Source organism: Ochotona curzoniae, unplaced genomic scaffold (assembly GCF_017591425.1).
Source record: "Ochotona curzoniae isolate NIBS_2020 unplaced genomic scaffold, NIBS_Ocur_1.0 contig_3176, whole genome shotgun sequence".
NCBI classification, from domain to species: domain Eukaryota; kingdom Metazoa; phylum Chordata; class Mammalia; order Lagomorpha; family Ochotonidae; genus Ochotona; species Ochotona curzoniae.
The window spans coordinates 1,589,590-1,611,417 of NW_024465746.1; the positions used below are offsets into that span (position 1 = coordinate 1,589,590).

The 21,828-nt window shown below is 46.9% G+C and overlaps 1 protein-coding gene across 1 annotated transcript; it reads right to left on the bottom strand.

The window, feature by feature from the left end:
* Nucleotides 1-5,103: 5,103 nt before the first annotated feature.
* TXNDC2 (thioredoxin domain containing 2) lies at nt 5,104-7,690 on the bottom strand. The gene is made up of 4 exons (XM_040979242.1): nt 7,687-7,690; nt 7,282-7,398; nt 7,084-7,105; nt 5,104-6,982 (listed from the first exon to the last, which is right to left on the bottom strand). Exons 1-4 carry the CDS (start codon nt 7,688-7,690, stop codon nt 5,116-5,118), a joined length of 2,010 nt encoding a protein of 669 aa, XP_040835176.1. The 3' UTR covers nt 5,104-5,115.
* Nucleotides 7,691-21,828: the final 14,138 nt, after the last annotated feature.

Genomic DNA, 21,828 nt, shown 5'->3' on the forward strand with positions numbered 1-21,828 from the left:
CTCACTGGAAAAAACACTGGCCAGCTTTCACTTCTCCACACGATCGTGTCCAGAAAGTGTCATGTGAAAGACCGCTCTGAATCCATGATGAAAAACGTTGCCAACATCCTCACCTGTTGTTCACTATCTCAAAGCTCAGGGATCAAATGAGGAATCTCACTCAGGATTTCAGTTTCAGTCACTCCTGTTGCAAATCCTGAAGGTTGCACATTTTGAGTCAAACACCTAGGTGTTATTAAATGTGCCTTCTCTCCCAGGTAGCTTAGTAAGTTAAGCCTCTACCTGCAGTTGCTCTGCTTCAAATCCTAGCTGCTTCACTTCTTTTCCTTTTTTTTTTTTTTAATTGTTTACATAGTTGATGGGAATGCAAGTCCATGAGGGTCAGGTATGGAGGAAGGTGGGTGACAAAAGTTTCAGTTTTTATTTCCTTTTTTCTACTGTGCCTGCAGAAGAGGAGGGAAGGGGATGGTCATTTGATGACATCTTAGAGACACTGAGTGCTCCCAGAGTGTTACTTGTGTGGCTTTGATAGTTACAGAACTTGTTGGTTTCATTGCTCCAGGGATGAGAAAATCCTGCCAAGGTCTATTGGTTGACAAAATCCACCTTAGTGCATTCACAGACCCAGGAACATGTTACGAAGCTTAGCCTGGAGAGTTGTCCAACCTGTTCTGCTCTCTATTCTCTGATGAGGCAGTTGACATCCCCTGCTGGCCTAGATGAGCTGGCTGTCATGTCCCCTGTGTACATCTGGGCATGCTGACCACTGCACAGGCATCAACAACTTAGGAAGCGCTGTCCTGACACGTGCACTCCAAGGCTGAACCAAACATCTTGTAATTCTGCTTGGCCAGGATCTGAGTTCAGTGGTCTAGTTGAGGAGTCCCTCAAAAAACCTCAACTGGGGTGACTTTAGACTTGAGCATTGTGTGCGCCAGCCAGTGCAAACTCAGGTTCAGCCGTTTACACACATATTGGTGGATGCAGTTGCCTGATCAGTTCCACTCCAGCCCTATATCTCATGCAAACCAACAGGTACTGTGGCCCAGCCAAGCCAAGCCCTCCATAAACCCAAACCAATCCTGATGCATACCAGTGAATCCCATGGTCTAGTTGGGGTGATCCAAAATTACCCTCACAAGGCTTACCCCTACTCCCCAATTTTTGCACGTGCCAAACTCTGCTGCAACCTAGCCTGGCTTAACTCAACTCAGGCACACCCATTGGTTCTCCGGCTTAGCTTAGGCCAACCCACCCCCAGGCCCAGCCCACATGTATGCCAACAGGTGCCACTGCCATGACCATCCTGGCCCATCCCCAGCTCTGCCTCTTGTGCTCACCAGTGGGAGGTATAACCCAACAGGAGAGTGTCCATAGTTCCCCTGCCAGGCATGCTCCAACCCCCAGATCTTATGTCTGTAAGGGAATATTGCAGCCAGCCTGACAGGAGTTGTACCCAGTCCTGGCACTTGCCAGCTGAGTTGCAACTTAGCCCAACAGTTCTGGCTCTAGCGCCAGCTCTCGCATTCACCTGTGGAAACACTGGTCCAGCAAAAGAGTTCTACAAATTCCCCTACCATTCTGCTCCTAGCCCCAGATCTTGTATGTACCATCAGGTGCTACTGCCCAGACTGACATGGCGGTTACCAGTCTGGGCATTCACTAGCAGGTACTGCGACCTAGCCCAATTTGTCTGCACCTATTCTGGTTCTGACTGGTGGGTGCCACAGTCTAGCCTGACCTGTCCCTCACCCATTCTGCCTCTTGTGAGCAACAGTGATGTTGGAGTTTAGCCCAGTCTGGCCCGCCCCCAGAGCCAGCCCACTGATGGGTGCTTCAGCCATACCGTGGCTGATCCACCAATAGTCCCAGCTCTTGAACCCACCAATGGGAGCTGTAGTCTAGCAAGGGTGTCACTGAAGTTTCTCCACCAGGCTTGTTCTCCGCCCTGAGTCTCACACGCGCTGACAGGTGCTTTGATCCAACCTGGCATGGGTTACCTGCAGTCTCAGCTTTCACTGAGACTCACCCCCAAACATCCTGTCCTGGATCTAGTGACTGCCAGCGGGTGCTGCTGCCTGGTCCAGTCGACCTGCCCTCAAGACCTGTCATACACACATGCTTACTGGAACTGCAGCTTTGTTTGTCTGGCCTGGCCTGTACTCAGCTGCAGCTCTTATGTTCCCCAGAGAGAGATGCAGCCTTGCAAGGGAGTTTCCCAAGTTTTTCTACCAGGTCTGCTCTGAACCCTGGATGTTATGTATGCCAGCAGGTGCAACAGCCCTGCTTGCCATGGCCTGTCCTCAGTCGTGGCCTTTGCTTGTGTCAGTGGGTATTGCAGCCTGGCCACGTGCAGCCTCATCCCATCCCTGACTCTCACAAGTATTAGATGGGTTCTTATCAGATGAGTTCCATGGTCCAGCCTGGCTTGGCCCATTACTACCCTCAGTGCAAACTGATGGGTGCTACAGTCCTACAGAGGAGAGCCCACCATTCCCCCATAGAATCTGGCCCCAGCTTCAGTTCTTTCATGTTCTGGTGGGTACTGTGGCCAAGCCTGATGTGACCCACCCCCTGCTCTAACAATTGCAGGTAGTTACCCCAGTCTAGCCCAGCCAGGCATGCACCCAGTCCCAGCTTTCGCATGTGCCAGCAGGCAGTGGCCAGTACTATTTAGCCCAGCCCAGGTCTCCCATGTGGGCAGGTACCTTGGTTTCCCCCTCTAAACAACACTGTCTCAGCTCCTCTGCCTAGCTGTAGTGCAGTGGCCTGGTCCGTGAACGCATTCAGAAGGCTTTCCTCCCCTGTCAAGCATGTCCTCAGCCACTCCCACTCCAAATACATTCCCAGACCTTTTCCCTATGCAATCTGCAGCCTCCACTCTGCCAAGGGGCCAGGGTGGTGTGTGCTCTAGCCTGGCATTTCCCACCTTCCCCACATTTTTTAGAAGGAGAATAAGCAACTGACGCTGGCACACTAGCATAGTTAACACAAATTTGGCCTTAACCAGGCCCACAATGACAACCAGCTATTCGCTGCTTTTGTCCCAGCAGTGTGACACTTGCTAGGTACAAAGCAACCTGGGCCTGCAGGCGGGGTTCTCCACTTCTGATCCCATGCCCTGCTAATGTGTCTGGGAAAGCAGCCGGGGACTGCTTAGGCCTTTGGGTCACACACTCAACATGGGAGACCCAGAGAAACCTGTGGACTTCTGGCTCCATCTTGTCCCAGCTCCAGCCATTGCAGTCTTTTGGGAAATGGACCAATGGATGGAAGATATCTCTGTAAATCTGCCTTTAAAAAAATATCTTTAAAAATCTTTCAAAGCTAACATACTACTCATTTTCTGGTTCTGACTGCCTCTAAAGCATTTACTAGTCTTATCATCAACATTTTTGGCAGGTCATTTCAATTTTGGGGGGTGGGGTTGGGAGAAAAAGGTCATGTTACACATGCTCATTAGTATTTTGTCAGTGGTGCAGAGGAGGTCTGTAACTGGGGTATCAGCAAGGAGAGTCGGGGTGAGTCCACCATAGAAGGGACAGGGGAATGCCCATTCTTTAATGGGAGATAAGTGTGGGAATCCAGGTGGGTAAATAAAGATGATGCCACAACAGTGTCAGAACTGGAAGATAATTAACTCGCAATGGTTACCTTGTCTGTTCTCAACTAGCTAGTAAACAAGATTTGGAATGTTCTCAACCTGAAAGAAATCATTCATGTCTCAGTTGATGGGTTACTCAGTTACCCCAATCTGATTGACATACACAGTATATATTCACTGAAATGTCACACTGTACCCCCTAAAGACTTCCAGTGACCAAGCATACCTTTAAAAACCTTTAAAGATATTTTTAAAAGGCAGATTGTGGTTAGATGTCACAATCCCACAGGAGAACCTGGGTTTAATTTCCCCTGCAACTCCTGATTTTAGCTCCTTACCAGTGTAGAGCCTGGGAGAGGATGTGGACAGCTCAGATCACCCTTGTTCCTGTCTTCCATATGGGAGACTTGGCTCCTGGACTCAGCCCCGCCCAGTCCCAGCCATTGGAGGAATTTGGGGGACTTGACCACTGGAAAGGAATTTTCATCTTTCTCTTTCTCCTTCTCATAAACACATTCTTAAAAAAAAAAAAAAAGAATATAACTAACTCTCTTGTAACTTTTTCTTAGCAGACAAAAAACAAAAAAACAAAACAAACGAACAAAAACCAATGGGGACATATCGGAGCTTCTAGAAGCAAGCGATATGACCATTACTTCTTGTGACAGTATCACAGCAATAGACACATGGACCACTCAATTGTCCACTTGAAATGGGCAATTCATCGTGTATCAATTAAATCTCGATGAAGCTGGGATTTTTATTGTTGTTGTTTTTAAACAGGCACTTTGGACCAAGTCAACATCTATCATTCGGACATTGACCTTCGGGCTTGGTGGCAACCGGGAGTGGTTATCAGGCCCCCAGTTACCAGGGGAACAAAGGCTGCATTTTGCCACCAGGACACCGATGTCATAATGGCACCCAGGGTCCCACGGACTTAAATCTCTGAGAAACCTCAAGCTTTGTGAGCATGGATTAGTAGGAGGAACCCTGGACTTGAAAGCTAGAAATCCAGCTGGAGTCTCAGCTCTGCCACTACCACGTCACATGGGAGAAACAGCTGACTGGCACTTCCGGCACACAAGGGGTTACATGTGACTTTCGAATTCTTTATTTCCAAAAGTATCTTAGCAGAATCCCCAGGGATTTTTATCCCATTCAAGTTTTGAATTATATACTTCTACAGAAGAAATACCTAAATTCCTAATGTTGGTGCAACCATTAAATGAATGAAATTTTTGTGGGCAAATAAAAATAAGTCAGAACAGGAAATCAGAAGACAGCAGGACTTCTGATTTTCACCAAAGAGATTCCTGAAGGTCACACTCTTCAAGTGACGAAAATGTGTCACCATGTGCATTACAGCTTTGAGTTTTCACAGAGTGAACATTTCTAATTTGCATTTAGTGAAAATGCAAATTGTGTTATACTTGATATTTTCAATCAATTCAAAACAAAACCACAAGCTTTGAACTGCTGACTCTTTGCAGTGTTTAAAGAGGATACAATTACTTTAATTCATTAATGGTGGCTTCAAGTTTTTCTATAAGGGCACCACTAAACTCGCCCACCTTTTTTTCTTGTTTATAAAACTGAAAGGTTGGGAGGCAAGTGACCTCACAGTCCTTTATGATCTCCTCACAGTCATCAGCGTCCACTTCGAGGAATACCACGTCATCATGCTCCAGGGACAGGGAATGGAAGCGCGGCCTAATGGCCCTGCATGGCCCGCACCACATAGCCGAGAAGTCCACAGCCACCAGCCTTTCCCCAGCCTCCCTGAGTGAGGCCTCAAAGTCCTCTTTGCTCAGGATCACTTTCACCAGATCTGCATGGATGGCATGGATGGTCTCTATCTCCTCCTGAAGCTTCAGGATACTCTCCTCCTCCAGCTGGATGCTGTCTTCTGAGAAAGTGAAGGTGGCCGGCTTCTGAAAGAGGCGAGGTTCTGATCTGGACTTGGGGGTGGTGTCTTCCTTGGGCTCCATGGTGTCAGCTGGAGGCTCCGAGTTGGTGCCTTCCTGGGAGGGGATGCCTTCTTTTGAGACCCCGGGGGTGATGCCTTCTTTGGAGGGGATGCCTTCTTTGGAGGGGATGCCTTCCTGGGAGGGGATGCCTTCCTTGGAGGGGATGCCTTCTTTTGAGACCCCAGGGGTGATGCCTTCTTTGGAGGGGATGCCTTCCTTGGAGGGGATGCCTTTTTTGGAGAGCTTGGGGGAAGTGCCTTCCTGGGAGGGGATGCCTTCTTTGGAGGGAATGCCTTCCTTGGAGGGAATGCCTTCTTTGGAGAGCTTCAAGGTCGTCCCTTCTTTGATTTCTCCTGAAGGCTTACCCATGGCTCCTACCTTGGCAGAGATACCTTCTTCTAAGATCTTGGGGTTGGCCTCCTCTTTGGAGCGGATGCTTTCTTTTGAAGACTCAGGAGTGGCTCTTTGCTTGGAGTAGGTGGTTTCCTCTGAGGACTTGGGGATGGCTCCCTCCTTTGGTGGCACGGCTTCTACAGAGGATTTGGAGATGGCGTCTTCCTTGGTGGGAATGGGTTTTGTTGAGAGCATAGGGATGCTATTTTCCCCAGACTGAATGGGTCTTGTAGGCAGTATGGGGATGTCACTTTCCCCGGGCTGGATGGGTCTTGTTGACAGTTTGGGAATGTCACTTTCCTTGGGCGGGATGGGTCTTGTAGGCAGTTTGGGAACATCACTGTCTTTGGGCTGGATGGGTCTTGTTGACAGTTTGGGAATGTCACTTTCCTTGGGCTGGATGGCTCTTGTAGGCAGTTTGGGAATGTCACTTTCCTTGGGTTGGATGGGTCTTGTGGGCAGTTTGGGAATGTCACTTTCCTTGGGTTGGATGGCTTTTGTTGACAGTTTGGGAATGTCATCTTCTTTAGGCTGGATGGATTTTGGTAAGGGATTGGAGCTGTTGCCCACCCTGAACTGGGCGGGTTTCGCTGAGGGCTTGGAGCTGTCATCTTGCTTGAGCTGGGCGGGTTTCACTGAGGGCTTGGAGCTGTCATCTTGCTTGAGCTGGGTGGGTTTCACTGAGGGCTTGGGGCTGTCATCTCGCTTGAGCTGGATGGCTTTTACTGAGGGCTTGGGGCTCCCTCCCTGCTTGGGCATGAGTGGTTTAGTCAGGAGCTTGGGATTATCACCCTGCTTGGACTGGATGGGTTTTGCTACGGGCTTGGGAGCACTGCTTTGCTTGGATTGGATGATATCTGCTGAAGAGCTGGGAAGGTCATCACTGCGCTGGCTCTGCTGGAGGACCGCAGGCTCCTCTTTGAGTTTGCTGAGTGTGTTGTTTACCAAAGAATCAAACACTTTCCCTTTGGCCGGGGCTGTGTTCACAAAATCAACAATCAGAGAAGTCACATTACTGGACAAGACAAAACAGTAAATTTAAAAAGTATCTAAAAAAAAAAAAAAGCAAAAAGAACCCCCCGCCCCCGCAAAAAAAAATTAGTTCAGATCACGTACTCCAAAGAATCCTGATGCCATTCTTGGGGATGGTGAATGAAGACTGATGGATGATGTCTTCATTTAAACAAATCAACTCAACAGAAGACCAAGCAGTGTGTGGGCACAGGTAACCTTTACTACTTCCTCTGCTTGGTTCAACCCTGTCACCTACTCCATGTAAACCCCTCAGACAATGCTTTCCCTTCCCTCCCTTACCGTTGGTGCCACCTTCGCTTGTTTCTTCTGGATTGCCCAGCCTCATTTTTGATTCTTTTGAGGCTCCAGGTCGAATACTGTCCATTTCTGCTTCCTTGTCTATAGTGACTCCTGGTCCTGGGTAGACGCCTCCAGTAGAAGACTGTAGGCTCCAGTGTTTTCCAGTCTGCGCAACCTCACATCAGAATAGGAGTAACAATTCATATTTCAATAGCACTTTATAATTGGCGTTCCCCACTGGTTCTCCCAATGCTGATATCACAACAGCTTTGACTCTGGGGATCACAGTGTGCCTGAGGCTATGGAGACACCTTCATAGGCACAGCAAACCACTGAGGTAAGTCCCATTATGATCATCGCCTTACGAAGGAGAAAATTGAGCCTTGGAGAACTGGTGTAGCTCACTCATGGGCACAATACAAGGATGGGGTTGGATTCTAGGCCTACCATCTGAGTTACAACATTAGGCTATGTTTTTGCCATATGTCCTGTCCAACCTGGACAACATGAACCCATATAATCTCCACAGCAGCTCCCAGCTTCAGCTTTTTCATTATGACTCAGCCATTGAACCACCTCCTATCTATCTCCTCATGACCATTTGCCCTCCTCTGCCAAGAGCTGCACATTGTCACATGTGCACTTCTTACCAGATGACCTCTACTCTGATGGGGCTATCATTTGTCCTCTAGAAGTTCATATGCCAAAGATCTGGTCCTTAGAGCGAGAAAACTGAGCTTTTAAGAAATGACACCAAGGGGGGGTTGTTTTGGGTTGTTTGGGTGCTGCCCTCATAATGGATTAACATAGTTCTCTGGGATCCCTATTAGTTCCCATGAGCACAGGTTATTATACAAGAGCAAGACTAGGCTCTTCCCATTGTCAGGCTTCCTATCCCACCATGTGGTCTCTCTTACATGTGCTTCCAGCAAGATGCCGTGGACCAAGAGGTCATTACTGACTTAACAGCACTACTGATTCCTGGATTTTCACCTTCCAAAATGGTGAGCTAGGTTAGCCGATTTCTCAAGTATTTAGCCATGGTAATGGCAAACGATTTTACACAGACTCCCCCCCATCCGCCTCCGGATCTAGGAGCCCAGTCTGTTTTCTCTTCCACTTGGCACATCTCATACATGATCTGACTATTCTTTGCATGAAGGAAAACATGGGTGGTCCTATTCCTGTCACTCACATCTAACCCCTTTCCACGGAATCAGATCCCAAACACCTCTTCTTAAAAGACTTTCTTTTTTTTTTACTACCAGTTTTCAGGATGCCCTCACTTGATTTCTACTCCCTGGGCAGCATACCATGCAAGATACTGTGGATCGATAGGGAATCTTGCATTTTCCGTGTGTTCTCTGTACAACCCCCCTTTCTCTTTCACCACAACAGGTATGTTGAAATCAAGAGAGTAGTCTACATGATCAGACTTCTCTCCACTGTCTATAGAAGTCTCAAAATGCCTAGTGACCACGGTTCAATTATCTGGATTTTTAAACCAAAATACATTTATAATAAGGGGAAAAAACAGAAGGAGAGAGACATTGGTCTGAGCTGATCAATCTTCTTATAACATGAATTTTGCTCCAAAGCAGAGCTCTTGCCTCCACTCTGCTTCCTGCGATACTGCCAACCAAAGTTCTGCCCTTTCTCACCAGAGATTTTTGGGCAAAGACAGACTGACTTAGAGATTAAGAGGTCATCTCTCTAATGGAAACACCAGCCAGACCTGATGGGCTTCTCATTCATTTTGCTCCTTTTTTAAAAAGCAGGATATCTGGTACTGATCTGTGGAATGTCTTTCTTCCCAATAAGTCTTAGCAGAAAGGAACCAACGCAGGGCAGTTGGGCATAATTTCCGCAACGCCACATAAGTATATATCATTTTCGAAGATACATTTATTTGAAAGAGTTAGAACGGGGGTGGGGAGATAGACTCAGAGGTCTTCCATCTGCTGGTTCTCTCCTCGGATAGTTCCACAAACCAGGAACTTCATTCAGGTCTCGCACAAGGGAGACCCACTCACCATTTACTGTGTTTCCCAGACCATTAACCAGGAGCTGGATCAGAAGAGGAGCAGCCAGGACGCAAACCCACGTGGCGTGTGAATGTTGCAGGTGGTTGCTCTGTTAGCCTGCAGCATCAGACCCAAGAGTAGATTTTATTAGCACAGAAGGAATAAGGTCTTTGAAATTTATTCATTGATAATTAATTTATCTCTTGGAGGCCCATTTTGTGTGGAGTTCTGCCTATTAAAAACCTCCTAATTGAAAGGAAGACATGAAAATGACCTCGGTGGAGAAGCAGAGGACAGTTGTCGATACCCCAGCCTTGCTCCCCTTGCTCTGTGGTGACAGTCTGGGCCAGATGCTGGCTGGATATGCTTTTTTTTTTTTTTTTTTAAGATTTATTTATTTATTGGAAAGTCAGATATGCAGAGAGAAGAGGAGAGACAGAGAGGAAGATCTTCCGTCCGATGATTCACTCCCCAAGTGAGCGCAATGGCTGATGCTATGCCAATCTGAAGCCAGGAGCCAGGAACTTCTTTCTGGTAGACCACACAGGTGCAGGGTACCAAGGCTTTGGGCCGTCCTCGACTGCTTTCCCAGGCCACAAGCAGGGAGCTGGAAGTGAAGTGGAGCTGCCGAGATTAGAACCGGCGCCCATATGGGAGGGCCTGCTAAGAGCCAGGGACCTGGAAGTCCTGCTTGGTCCAGAATGGGACCGACTAGGGCTGCCCCTGTCCAGTGGATGATAGAGGCCCTGTAGGAAACCAAGGAAGCCGCAGAACAGAGGGATGTGTGATGAAAGGCAGGAACGGGAGTCCCAGAATCCAGCAGTGAGCCTGCAGCAGTGAGCCCCGGCAGCTGAGTCTGGGCAGTGGGCTGGCCTACCTGCTTCACACGGGAAACATGTAGACACGGAGAGCCCTTCCAACCCTGTGTCCCAGATGTTACAGAGGAAGACGTGACATTTGACAATGGAGCTGCTATTGCTGTCAAGTCAGCACTTCCAAGCAGTCAAACTTAACCCAGAAACTCTACTCCTTACCAACACTAAATCCTATTGAAAGAAGGCTCATGGAGAAGAAGACTCATTTTCAAGAAATGTTGAAGTCACATTACATCTGCGTGTCAGTAAAAGCGAGGGACTCTGTGACCCTGTTACTTTTCACATGCACATTTTGGTTGTCTTTTACCTTTGGCAGAGCTATGCCAAATTCTTTTCACTCTTCCTTCTGCCATTCTGCCAGATTGCAGGCAAGTTGAAATAGTGCTACTTCTGAATGATTTTCACAGGACTTGTGCAAACTCTGTTTTCCTTCTAGAAGAGCTTTCCCCTAAACTGTTCGTTGAGTCCTTATGTCAGGATTCTGTCTTAGGAAGCAGAAGCAATAAATTCTGTTAGGGTAAGGTGATTTAGACAGTTCTAAAGTAGCTAGGCATCCAAGAACAAGTCCCAGAACACCAGGCAATGCCACAGCAGAGGCCTGCTGGGATGGCTGCAACTCCAGATCTCAGAAGGTTGCTTTTGGTTTCTAGGCCTTTCATGAGGTCTACCATTCATGCCCTCAACTCCCTCTCAGCCCAGAGCTACCCTGGTTCTTGTTGATTCTCTTTGAAAGGCAGGAAACGAATGGGAAGAGAGCTCCAATCCAAATGGCTGTGATGGCTGGAGCTGGGCTGAGACCAAAGCAGAAGCTAGGAATTCACACCTTCCATGTGGTGGCAGGAATCCAACTATTGACACCATCGCAACTGCCCCTAGAAGTCTGTGTTAGCTGGAAGCTGGGGTCAGGGGAGGAGGCCAGGGAGTAAAGCTTCACACTGTGATGTTGGATGTGGGTACCATAACTGCTGCAACAGCAGCAGCACCTGCTGTTACACTACACACACACACACACACACACACACACACACACTCCCTCTCTCTGCAGGGCAAGGAGTGGCCTCCTTCTCAATCAAGTTAACCTACTGATAGATTCTAATTTGCATACAGTTCCTTAGCTTCAAGGGAGTCCAGGCAACAAGGATATCATCTTCCAGGCTCAGTAATACAAGAAGGGAGGAAATAATTCTTCCGCATTTGAAAGAAGCTGGAACAGATGCTGAATGGAAACTCATTTCCACCACAGTGTAGTTTTAAAAACGTCATTCTGGAATACAGCTGTGGCTTTATAATCACAAAATAATACATGCTCACAACTTTAAAAAATTAGAAAATAAATGAAAAGAGAAAGCAAAAATTCCTCATAATATCAGTCTTCAGAGGTCACTGCTGCTAATATCAATATTGTAATGTACATTCTTTGCCCTTTTTTTTCTATTCACGTACAGATATTTTCACAGTAGGTACGCTTCCCCCAGAAATATTATTCTGTAATCCTCACTTGAAACACTCGGCGTGCCCCACCCTCACCCCAGCAAGGCGAGCACCTTCAGGCTTCCTGGTTAGTGTTTACACAGAGAACTTAGTACTTCTTTTATTAGAAGCTTTTGTTTCTGAATGTTGACTAAACTTAACCTATTGCCTTTAAAATTGCTAAGAAGATACATTACCTGCCTTCTTCCTTATTACCGTAGTCATCAGTTATAGACCCTTATTTTGACAGGACATCCAGTTCCCATCGCACTATCACAGAGAAGTATAGCAAAATCCAGCAGCACAAGGCACACTGAGGCAGCAGAAGCCTCCCCTCCCATACGAAGGAGATTTCTACTGATGAAGTAAATTCAACGTTTTTTTTTTTTGCAACCAAATAACTTCATAGCAAATTTGAATAAAAGCAGATATATGTCCACCAAGCATTCATTTATTTATAAGCCTTTTTGACATGCTGATTTTGATCCTAATTAATTTGGCTATCTGTCTTTATTAATTCCTGGTATTACAATGCAAAAACAGAAGGAAACAATATGGAAATAATAGTCTTACCCACTTTCCTGTAGCCCTTGAACCTTTTTACCCTAATTAACTATGGAAAGATTGTCAAAAATATAATAAAAGAAAGAAAAAATGCAAAAACGGACAAGCTGAATTTAATGCTTCCATGATGTATATGCTCTCAAATAATGCTTTTTAGTGAACAAAGTAAGCGAAATAACTGCATTATTATAAAAAATAAGAGTAAACACTTTTAGGAATACATCCTGAAAATATTCCACATCAAAATATGTTCAGTTACCATAGATATCAGTAGTGTTTTTCTGTAGGCGGCCGACTGATAATGCTTCTAGACTGCGCCACGCTTGACCTCAGCTGCATTGATTCAATTTTGCTGTGATAATGGGAAAGCAGCTGTTATGGGCTGGACTATGTCACTCCAAAAAGCATATGCTGAAGAGGTAATTACTAATTTCATATACTAATCTCAGTGGTAATTAGTAGAGAGGGGGTATCTTTTTTTAAAAAAACATTTATTTTATTTTTATTGGAAAGGCGAATATACAGAGAGGAGGAGAGACAGAGAGGAAGATCTTCCGTCCGATGATTCACTCCCCAAGTGAGCACAACAGCTGATGCTATGCCGATTCGAAGCCAGGAGCCTCTTCCGGGTCTCCCCTGCGGGTGCAGGGTCCCAAAGCTTTGGGCCGTCCTTGACTGCTTTCCCAGGCCACAGGCAGGGAGCTGGATGGGAAGCGGGGCTGCTGGGATTAGAACTGGCGCCCATATGGAATCCCAGGCATGCAAGGCGAGGACTTTAACCACTGCGCCACCGCAACGGGCCCGGGGTATCTTTTTTTTAAAGATTTAATTTATTTGTATTTGAAAGGCAGAATAACAGAAAGAAGGAGAGACAGTGAGTGAACAATCTCCTGGCTCACACACTCAGTGGCTGCAAAGGCTGGAGCTGGGCTAATCCAAAGCCAGGAACCAGGGGTTTCTTCTAGTTCTCCCATTTGAGTGCAGGGCCCAAAAACCAGGGAATCTTTCACTGCTGTCCAGGCCAGTAGCAGGCAGTTGAATCAGAAGTGGAGCATCCAGATATGAAGTGGCACCCATATGGAATGCCAGAGCTTCAAGTGGATGTTTAACCTACTATGCCATGGTGTTGCCCCAACAATCATGTTTTGGTATACTTATGATTGATTTATATTTATTCCTTTAGAAACTTCTATTGCAGTCCTTTATTTGACATTTCCTGAAGGAGAGTTAATTTCCTTAACATATGTAATTTCTTTTTCTCAGTCACTGGCAGCTTTTTTCTGTTTGCTTTATAATTCTGTTGATGGAATTTTGGGGTCAACCTATAAATATGGCAACATTTGGTTAAATTCATAAATCTTCTTTTTTTGATCATTTTTTTCCTGATGATATATTTGCACGTAAGCCTTTAAAATTCTTATTCTGACACTGCCTCCTTCACTGCTCCAATTCAGTAATAATGGTAATGACAATATAATAATAATGATAGCAATACAGTTCAATGAGAAACATAACATAAAAAGGAGATAGTTTACTAAAATGAAGTCAGTCTATAAATCACTCGTTTTGTTGACTTTTCAAGAATTCAACCATTAGTTAGCGATTATATTTATACACTTGTGAATTTCTTAATAATTACATATACCAAAGTGCCTACTCCTTTATAAAGAAAATTATTTCCCCTATAAAGATTCAGGCTTTTGATTATTCAGTATCATAGATAAGGAAAAATTTAACGTGAAGCATCACTAAAACATAGATAATACATAAACTGATACAGTTGGTGGACTTTTGTAAGAAAAGGACATTTTGTAAGCTCTGTTAGAAATTATATTTCTAACCCAAGACTGGGAGGTGAAAGAATGCCAGCCCCAAGTATTCTATATCCAGCTACAGAAGGAACGACACAGCACGCCACACGGGAGAGGCACCGGCACTTTGCTCAAAGCTTTGGGACCCTGCACCCACATGGGAGACCCGGAAGAAGCTCCTGGCTCCTGACTTTGGATCAGCTCAGTTCTGGCCATTGTGGCCACCTGGGGAGTGTATCAGTAGATGGAAGATCTTCCTCTCTGTCTTTCCTCCTTCCTGTATATCTCACTTTACAATAAAAATAAAATAATTTAAAAAAAATAATAATAAATAGTTCTTTAAAACCTGAAAGTATGTTGCTGAAAAAATTAAAGGGTCAAAAGGAAAGGAGGAGGCAGTATGGGAACTCAGGCATGCGGGAGCATGGGACGGTTCTGAAATCCTTATATACAAAATAAATGAAATTTGTACATAAATACAAAGTTTTCATAAAACAAGAGATTCTCATTTGGAACGACTTCCCTGTAGGTGCTCTGTGAAGCAGTGACATTTTCTTCCTTTCGTTGTACATTAAACGTCAACATGACTTACGACTCATGATGTTGACCTTGATCCATGGCCAAAGCCTTGTTTGCCAGTTTCTCCAGCTCTACTCTTTTCCCCACTGGGCACAGCCCACACTCAAGGGCTGGGCCTTATGCTTTCCCTGCTGAGGGGAGAGATCCTACATAAAATATTTGGAATTCTGTTTGGGGGAAATCAGCCTCTTTCTTCCCGAAATCTACTTGCCCAACCAACCACTTCTTTATATCAGAGTGGCCTCATAACATTTGTCTTATATTTTGGGTCTGTCTTAGTCCCTTCCTTGTTGTATCACAAAATACCAGAAAGTGAGTATAATGAATGAGCAACAGTTTATGAGGCTGGGAACTCCACGGCGCTGGCATGTTGCTCCTATACCCTATGAACATACATACATACACCTGTTTTTTGTGGGTTTTTTTGAGCACCGCCTGACTTTTTGGCATTACCAAAATCTCCAAGTTCATCCTGTATACTCAGTACCCCAGGCCCCGAAAATGGTATTTAGAGGCTGGAATCTGGGTTGGTGGTATTTAGTGATGTTGAGCACCAATTCTGTCGAGACCCTCTCAGTAAGCAGAAGCAGGAAATAGATGTGTGTGTGCGCGCACACACACGTACAATTATTCCTAGACTGACCCACCAGTGCCAGCAGGAAGCTAACCCCGGGTTGCAGTCATGTTCTCCACTCTCAATCATTGCTGTATGCCTCCTTGTAGCGTTTCCTCCTTATTGTCTGTAACTTTCTGCCCCACAGATGTCATGGTTCCCATCTGCCATTCAATCACATCTTTTCCTAACCCCAGTATACATGCAGAGTGGCTTTACAAGAGTAAACCTGTCCTTCTGTTGTGATTTGTTTTCTGTCTTTATTTTTAACATTGTTTACATAGTTGATGGGAATGCAAGCCCATGCGGGCCTCCGATCATGGTGGAGAGGGATGAGGTATGGAGGAAGGTGAGGGACAAATGTTTCAATTTTTTTCTCCTGTGTTCACAGAGAGGGAATAGTAGAAAGCCACTGTTTGCTGTCAAGCTACATAACCCCCCAGGGCTAGAGGATGGTCATTTGATGACACCTTAGAGACGCTGAGTGTTCCCAGAGTGCTACTTGTGTGGCTTTGATAGTTACAGAACTTGTTGGTTTCATTGCTCCAGGGATGAGAAAATCCTGCCAAGGTCTATTGGTTGACAAAATCCACCTTAGTGCATTCACAGACCCAGGAACATGCTGCGAAGCTTGGCCTGGAGAGTTGTCCAATCTGTTCTGCTCTCTGTTCTCTGATGAGGCAGTTGACATCCCGTGCTGGCCCAGATGAGCTGGCTGCCATGTCCCCTGTGTGCATCTGAGTGTGCTGACCACTGCACAGGCATCAGCAAATGAGGAAGCGCTGTCCTGACACACGCACTCTAAATCTGGACCACATGTATTATATATGATGATTTTCCTCGTGGCTGGTATTTGAGTACAGCATCTAGTTGGGAGTCCCCCAAGAAATCTCAACAGGGTTGGCCTCAGACCCGACTCTTATGTGTGCCAGCGCGTGCAGGATCTGAACAGGTCTGTCATCACCTGCACCAATGCATACACTTGTGGATGCAGTTGCCTGGTCAGTTCCATCACTAGCCCTGTCTCTGACATGAACTGATGGGTGCTCAGCCCTAACCCAGCCTAGCTTGACAAGGCCCAATCAGGCATAGCAGCAGGTGCCATGGCCTAACGTGCGACTCCCAATAACCCTCACTAGGTCTACCCCAGCCTTGGTTTTTACATGTGCCTAGCCATGGCCCATTTGACCCTTGTATACACCCATGGGTGCTGCAGATCAGCTCAGCCTGACCCACCCTCTGACCCTGTCCTCACACATGCTGAGGGGTGCTGCAGCCTTGACAAGTGTGGAGTGCTCACCAGCAAGAGCTGCAGCCTAGCACAGGAATGCCCACAGTTCCCCTACCAGGCCCACTCCCAGCCCTAGATCTTGCACTTGCCAAAGGGTACTATGGTTTACCCAGTCCCAGCATTTGCCAGCAGGTGCTGTGGCCTAGCCTGGCCAGTCCATACCTATTCTGGCTCTTGTGGGTACCAGTGAGTGTGGCAGCCCAGCCCAGTCTGGCCCTCCCCCAGCACCAGTTCTCATACTCGAGTCCCCTAAGTTGTCCTACCAGTGGCCCATTCTCAGTCCTGGATCTTGCCTGTGTTGGTAGGTGCTTCAGCACAGCCTGACATGGCCTACCCACAGTCTCGTCTCTCACTGCTGGGTGCTGTAGCCTAGCACAGTCAGGTGTGGCCCACATCCTGTCTTGGCTCTTGCATGTGCAAGTAGATGCTGCTGCCTGACCCAACCAGGCCTGCCCTGGAATCTTCCCACACAAATGCTGAATAGTGAAGTGATGTAACCCTGTCTGGCTGGCCCACGTGCAGCTCCAACTCTCGGGCTCCCTGGCTGAGACTGCATCCAGCAAGAGAGTTCCCCAAGTTGCCTTTTCAGATCTGTCTTACGTGTGCTGGTGGGTGCTGTGGCCCTGCCTGGCATGATCTGTCCTCAGTCCTGGTCTTTGTATGTGTCAGCAGGTACTACAACCCCAGCCTGGCCCATCCCTGGCTCCTGCAAGTGTCAGGTAAGTTCTGTGATTCAGTCTGGCTCAGTCTGTCATCACCTCCAGCTCTCCATGCAAACCAGCATGTGCTGCACCCACAATCCCTCTACAGAATTTGTCCCCATGTCTGTTTCTCTTGTGTTGGGTGGGTGCTGTGGCCCAGCCTGGCGGGGCATGCCCTCAAGCCCCAGCTTCTGTGTGTGTCACTGGGTGGCGGCCAGTTAGCACAGCCCAGGTCTCCCATGTGGACAGGCGTTTTGGCATGACTCAGACATGCCCTTTGGTTTCCTTCCTCTGGGCAACTGTGTCTCAGTTCCCTTGCCTACTTGTGAGTGCAGTGGCCTGGTCTGTGGAAGACCCTAGAAGGCATTACTCTCCTGTCAAGCATGCCCTCAGCCACTCCCACTCCAATACATCCCCAGGGTCCCTGCCCCATGCAGTCTGCAGCCTCTACCCCACCTGGGGCCTGGGATGGTGTTCCCCTACCCAGCATTCCCTACCTTCCCCACATACATCTTCAAAGAAAAACAGAATAGAATAGGCAGTTACGCTGGCACATTGGTATGGTTAAATTTGGCATTAACCAGGCATGTCTGTCAGCTATTGGCTGCTTTTCTCCCAATAGTGTAACACGCCCAGCAGTGTAACGCTTGCCTAGGCACAAGACAACTCAGGCATTTGCCTGCAGTTGGGATGCTGTTTACACCTTTAGCATTGAGTGTTTTGAAAACCAGAGCACAGTGTTTATAACAATTCCTTCCTCCGCCCTACAGTTTCCGGTCATTTCCAAAGACACGTAAGCCAGCACCCCATCTTCTTCCCTTTAGTACAGCTCTTGCATTCATTTGCATTTTTTAATAATTATTTCTTTTTTATTTCAATGGCAGGTTTGCAGAGAAAAGCAGAGATAAAGAGGTCTCCCATCTGCTGGTTCACTCCCCAAATGATTGCTACATCTGGAGCTGAGCCAATACAAAGCCAGGAGCCAGGAACATCTTCCCAGGAACCCACAGGGGTGCAGGGGCCCAAGGACCTGAGTCATGCTCCACTGCCTTCCCACACCATAAGCAGAGAGGTAACTGGAAGTGCCAGTATGTGAACCGGTGTCCAAATGGGATGCCAGTACCACAGGCGGAGGATGAGTCTGCAACAGCCCCACCAGCAATACATTTGCAACAGTTACATTCTTTCAACACAGTCTTCATTTCATCCTTGGATACCCAGCTTTCTTCACTGATCTTTTTCAACTATGCAGGCACTGGGGTTAACTTTTTGACAAACGGAAGGTGCTATGATCACTATTACAACACCTTACAAAATACTCTCATAGTCTTACAACATCTCCTGCACTTCACTTGCTCAGTCCTCACCCTTCTGCAAACCCCTGGCTGCTGCCACTCTATCTTTATTGTTGCTATAATTTTGTCTTTCCCCAAAATCACGCAGATGCAATCACACGGGTTTGGCATGCTCTGTCTGTTGCCTGTCATTCAGCAACATGTACTTAAATCACCTCATGTTGCTTCCTGACTCATGTTTTCGTTCCTGAATAGGTATTAAACCACTTTAATTAAACTATGCAAAACAGCTCCAAGACAAAAGCTCAAGCGCAGGGAGTTTGTTAGGAGCATGTTCCCAGGAGACATTGATGAGGCAGTGGGAAGGTCACCCCCACCTGCCTATCCTTTGTCTACTGTGTCCAGGGGCACAAACTTTGGCACCTGTGCTTGTCCAGTGCCCATGCCTTCCACATCCGCACAGCCAGTCTGAGTGTGCAGGAAGCAGTCATCTGAGACTCGAGGGGAATGCTGGGGGAGCTATGCATGGCAAGGGCACCAGCAGTGGCAATGACACGCAGTGACCAGCAGAAGAGACAGTGTTTTCTGCATTCTCCACCAACAGGGTCCAAAAACCTCACTGAGGATCCCTGCACACCCTGTGACGATGGGCATGGGGCACTGGTCTCTCTGATTGCTTCGATGTCCGGTATGGTATTAAAAAGCACTCCCGTGTGACTCTTCCCTGGACAGTTCCGTCTGAAACTGCTTTGGTAAGTTTCAGGTGAGGTGGGACGCCTGTCGATGCTTTCATTATACGGACTACTGAACGCCACGACGAGGGCACGTGAGCCTGGCTCCAGCTCGCAGAACAGCGTTCTCCACACGACAGTCTTTGACTCTAACCAAACCCACTTACTAAAGGAAGTCAGACAAGTTGGTCAACAGCTTTGGAAGGCACCTGACTTCTGAACAAATGCGACCCTCCACTCAGCTGAGCCGAGAAAAGGAAGCCAAAAAGACCTCACTGCACACCTCTTCCACATTCACTGTGGTTTTGGTGTGAACTCCCTGGCAAGGCCCCAGGCCCGATCTCACCATCAGCCAACGCAGCATCCAGCAGACACTTAATGAATGACGGAAGAAAGGCAAGAGTGGATGTCAGCTCGCATAAGGGAACATAGTCGAAGGACGTTTACCCTAAAATAATTTTAAGAATTTTTTTTTTTTACTAAAGTGACTTATTAATATCTGACACGATCCACTTTGACCTCTGAACAAAGAAACAGGAAAGAGGATGCCACCATCACGGCACAATGGGTGAAGTTGCGGCCTGCCTCCCGCGTGAGCCCTGGTTGGAGTCCCAGCTGCTCCACTTCTGATGCAGACCCTTGCAGATGCACCTGGGAAAGTAGCACAAGATGAGCCAAGTGCTTGAGCCCCAGACCCAACTGGAATTCCTGGCTCCTGGATTCTGCCTTCCCCAGCGATGGTTACTGTGGCCATTTGGGGAGTGAACCAGAGGTGGATAACCTCTCTCTCTCTTACTATGTTGTTCTTTCAAATAATTCTCTTTTTTTCCACAAAAGAAAAGAAAATCCCGCATATTTAAGAAGAAAGAAAAAGATATTTAAATCAAAAAGGTAAGGTGTCACAGAGCAGCACTTAGTCCTAAGCGCCAGGGCCCTCATGCAATGATGGTCCATGGCACAGATCGCCCCACCTGGAACAGAGGACAGCTCCCTGGGCATTCAGGGTCTGCCCAGTGTGGAGTACCCTCAACGCTGAGCACAAGCCTGCTGCAGAGGAGTGATGTGCTGGCTATGCGGGTTCAGCTCCCTTTACGATCCCCTAAGATAATGCAGTTACATGTCCATATTTAAAATGCTTGGGACCAGAAATGCTTCCAGTCCAGATGCTTGATTCTCATTTTTTTTGAAGAGTTGCGTAAGCATAATGCTATGTCTTGGGGGCTGGGCCCAAGTCCAAACAGAAACTCATTGAGATTTCACGCACTCCTTGTCCATTTGACCTGAGGTTCATTTTGCACAGTATTTGTCACGCACCTGGATTTCTGAGCACCATTCACATCATATATGATCTGGTGTGAAACTTCCCATGTGGCAGGCACCATGTCAAGTGCTCAAAAATGTTTTAGGTTTTGGTCTAGTTTGGGTTTCACACATTTGCAGATTAGAGATTTTCAAACTGTACCTGGTCTTTGCTAAACCTAACCCAGCTGTCCACCAACTGATGACTGGATAAAGAGAACGTGGTTTATAAACACTACGGAACACTACTCAGACATAAGAGAGAATGAAATCTCATCTTTCATGACAAAAATGGATGCAACTGGAAACCATTGTGCCTAGTGAAATGAGCTAGACCCCAAAAGACAACTCATTCTTCCCTAATACATAGGGTTCCCCCAAAAATGCAATCTATAGGAGTGACATTAACACTTTGAGATTTTGAGGAACAGTGGTTGTTTTCTATTATTTGTTTGTTGAATTCTTTACCTACTGGAGTGTCAAGCCTGTGATTGTGAAGCGAACTGAAAGGATGCCATTGTAAAAAATTTAAAATAAATAAGTAAATAAAAGGAGGAAGGAAAGTGAGGAATGCAGGCAGCAGGGTGGGAAATAGCTCTATGCTCTTAAATCCCTGCTGTGAAATACAATAACTATGTCTACCTCACACAAATAAAAGCATTTTTTAAACACCTGGACCCAGAGAAGCATAATGACATTGTAATACTAGACTCATTGTGCCTGGGCAAAAATTATCAATTAATATTACCTTGGGTTTTTTAAAAAGATTTATTTTATTTTTATTGGAAAGGCAGATATACAAAGAGGAGAGACAGAAAGGATCTTCCGTCTGATGATTCACTCCCCAGGCGGCTGCAACGGCTGGAGCTGAGCCAATTTGAAGCCAGGAGCCTTTTCAGGGTCTCCCACGAGGGTGCAGGGTCCCAAAGCTTTGGGCCGTCCTTGACTGCTTTCCCAGGCCACAGCAGGGAGCTGGATGGGAAGCAGGGCTGCCAGGATTAGAACGAGCGTCCATATGGGATCCCGGGCGTGTAAGGCGAGGACCTTAACCACTGCGCCATCGTGCCAGGCCTGAATATTACCTTGTTAAAAAGCAAGATTTATTTATTATTGGGAAGTTGGGTGGCTGCAAAAGCTGGGGCTAGGCCAGACAAAAACCAGAAGCCAGGAGTTTCAGCCAGGTCTACCACATGGGTGAGGGGGCCTTGGGTCATTTGCCACTGCTTTTCCCAGGTGCATCAGTGGGGAGCTGGATCAGAAGTGGAGCAGCCAGGGCTCAAACAATCATCCCCAT

Coding starts and splice junctions, on each gene's coding strand:
- TXNDC2 (XM_040979242.1), bottom strand. Junction 7,106..7,281: donor AAGCGAAGGTGGCACCAACG/GTAAGGGAGGGA, acceptor ACCATCCCCAAG/AATGGCATCAGGATTCTTTG. Junction 6,983..7,083: donor TGGCATCAGGATTCTTTGGA/GTACGTGATCTG, acceptor TGTCTTGTCCAG/TAATGTGACTTCTCTGATTG.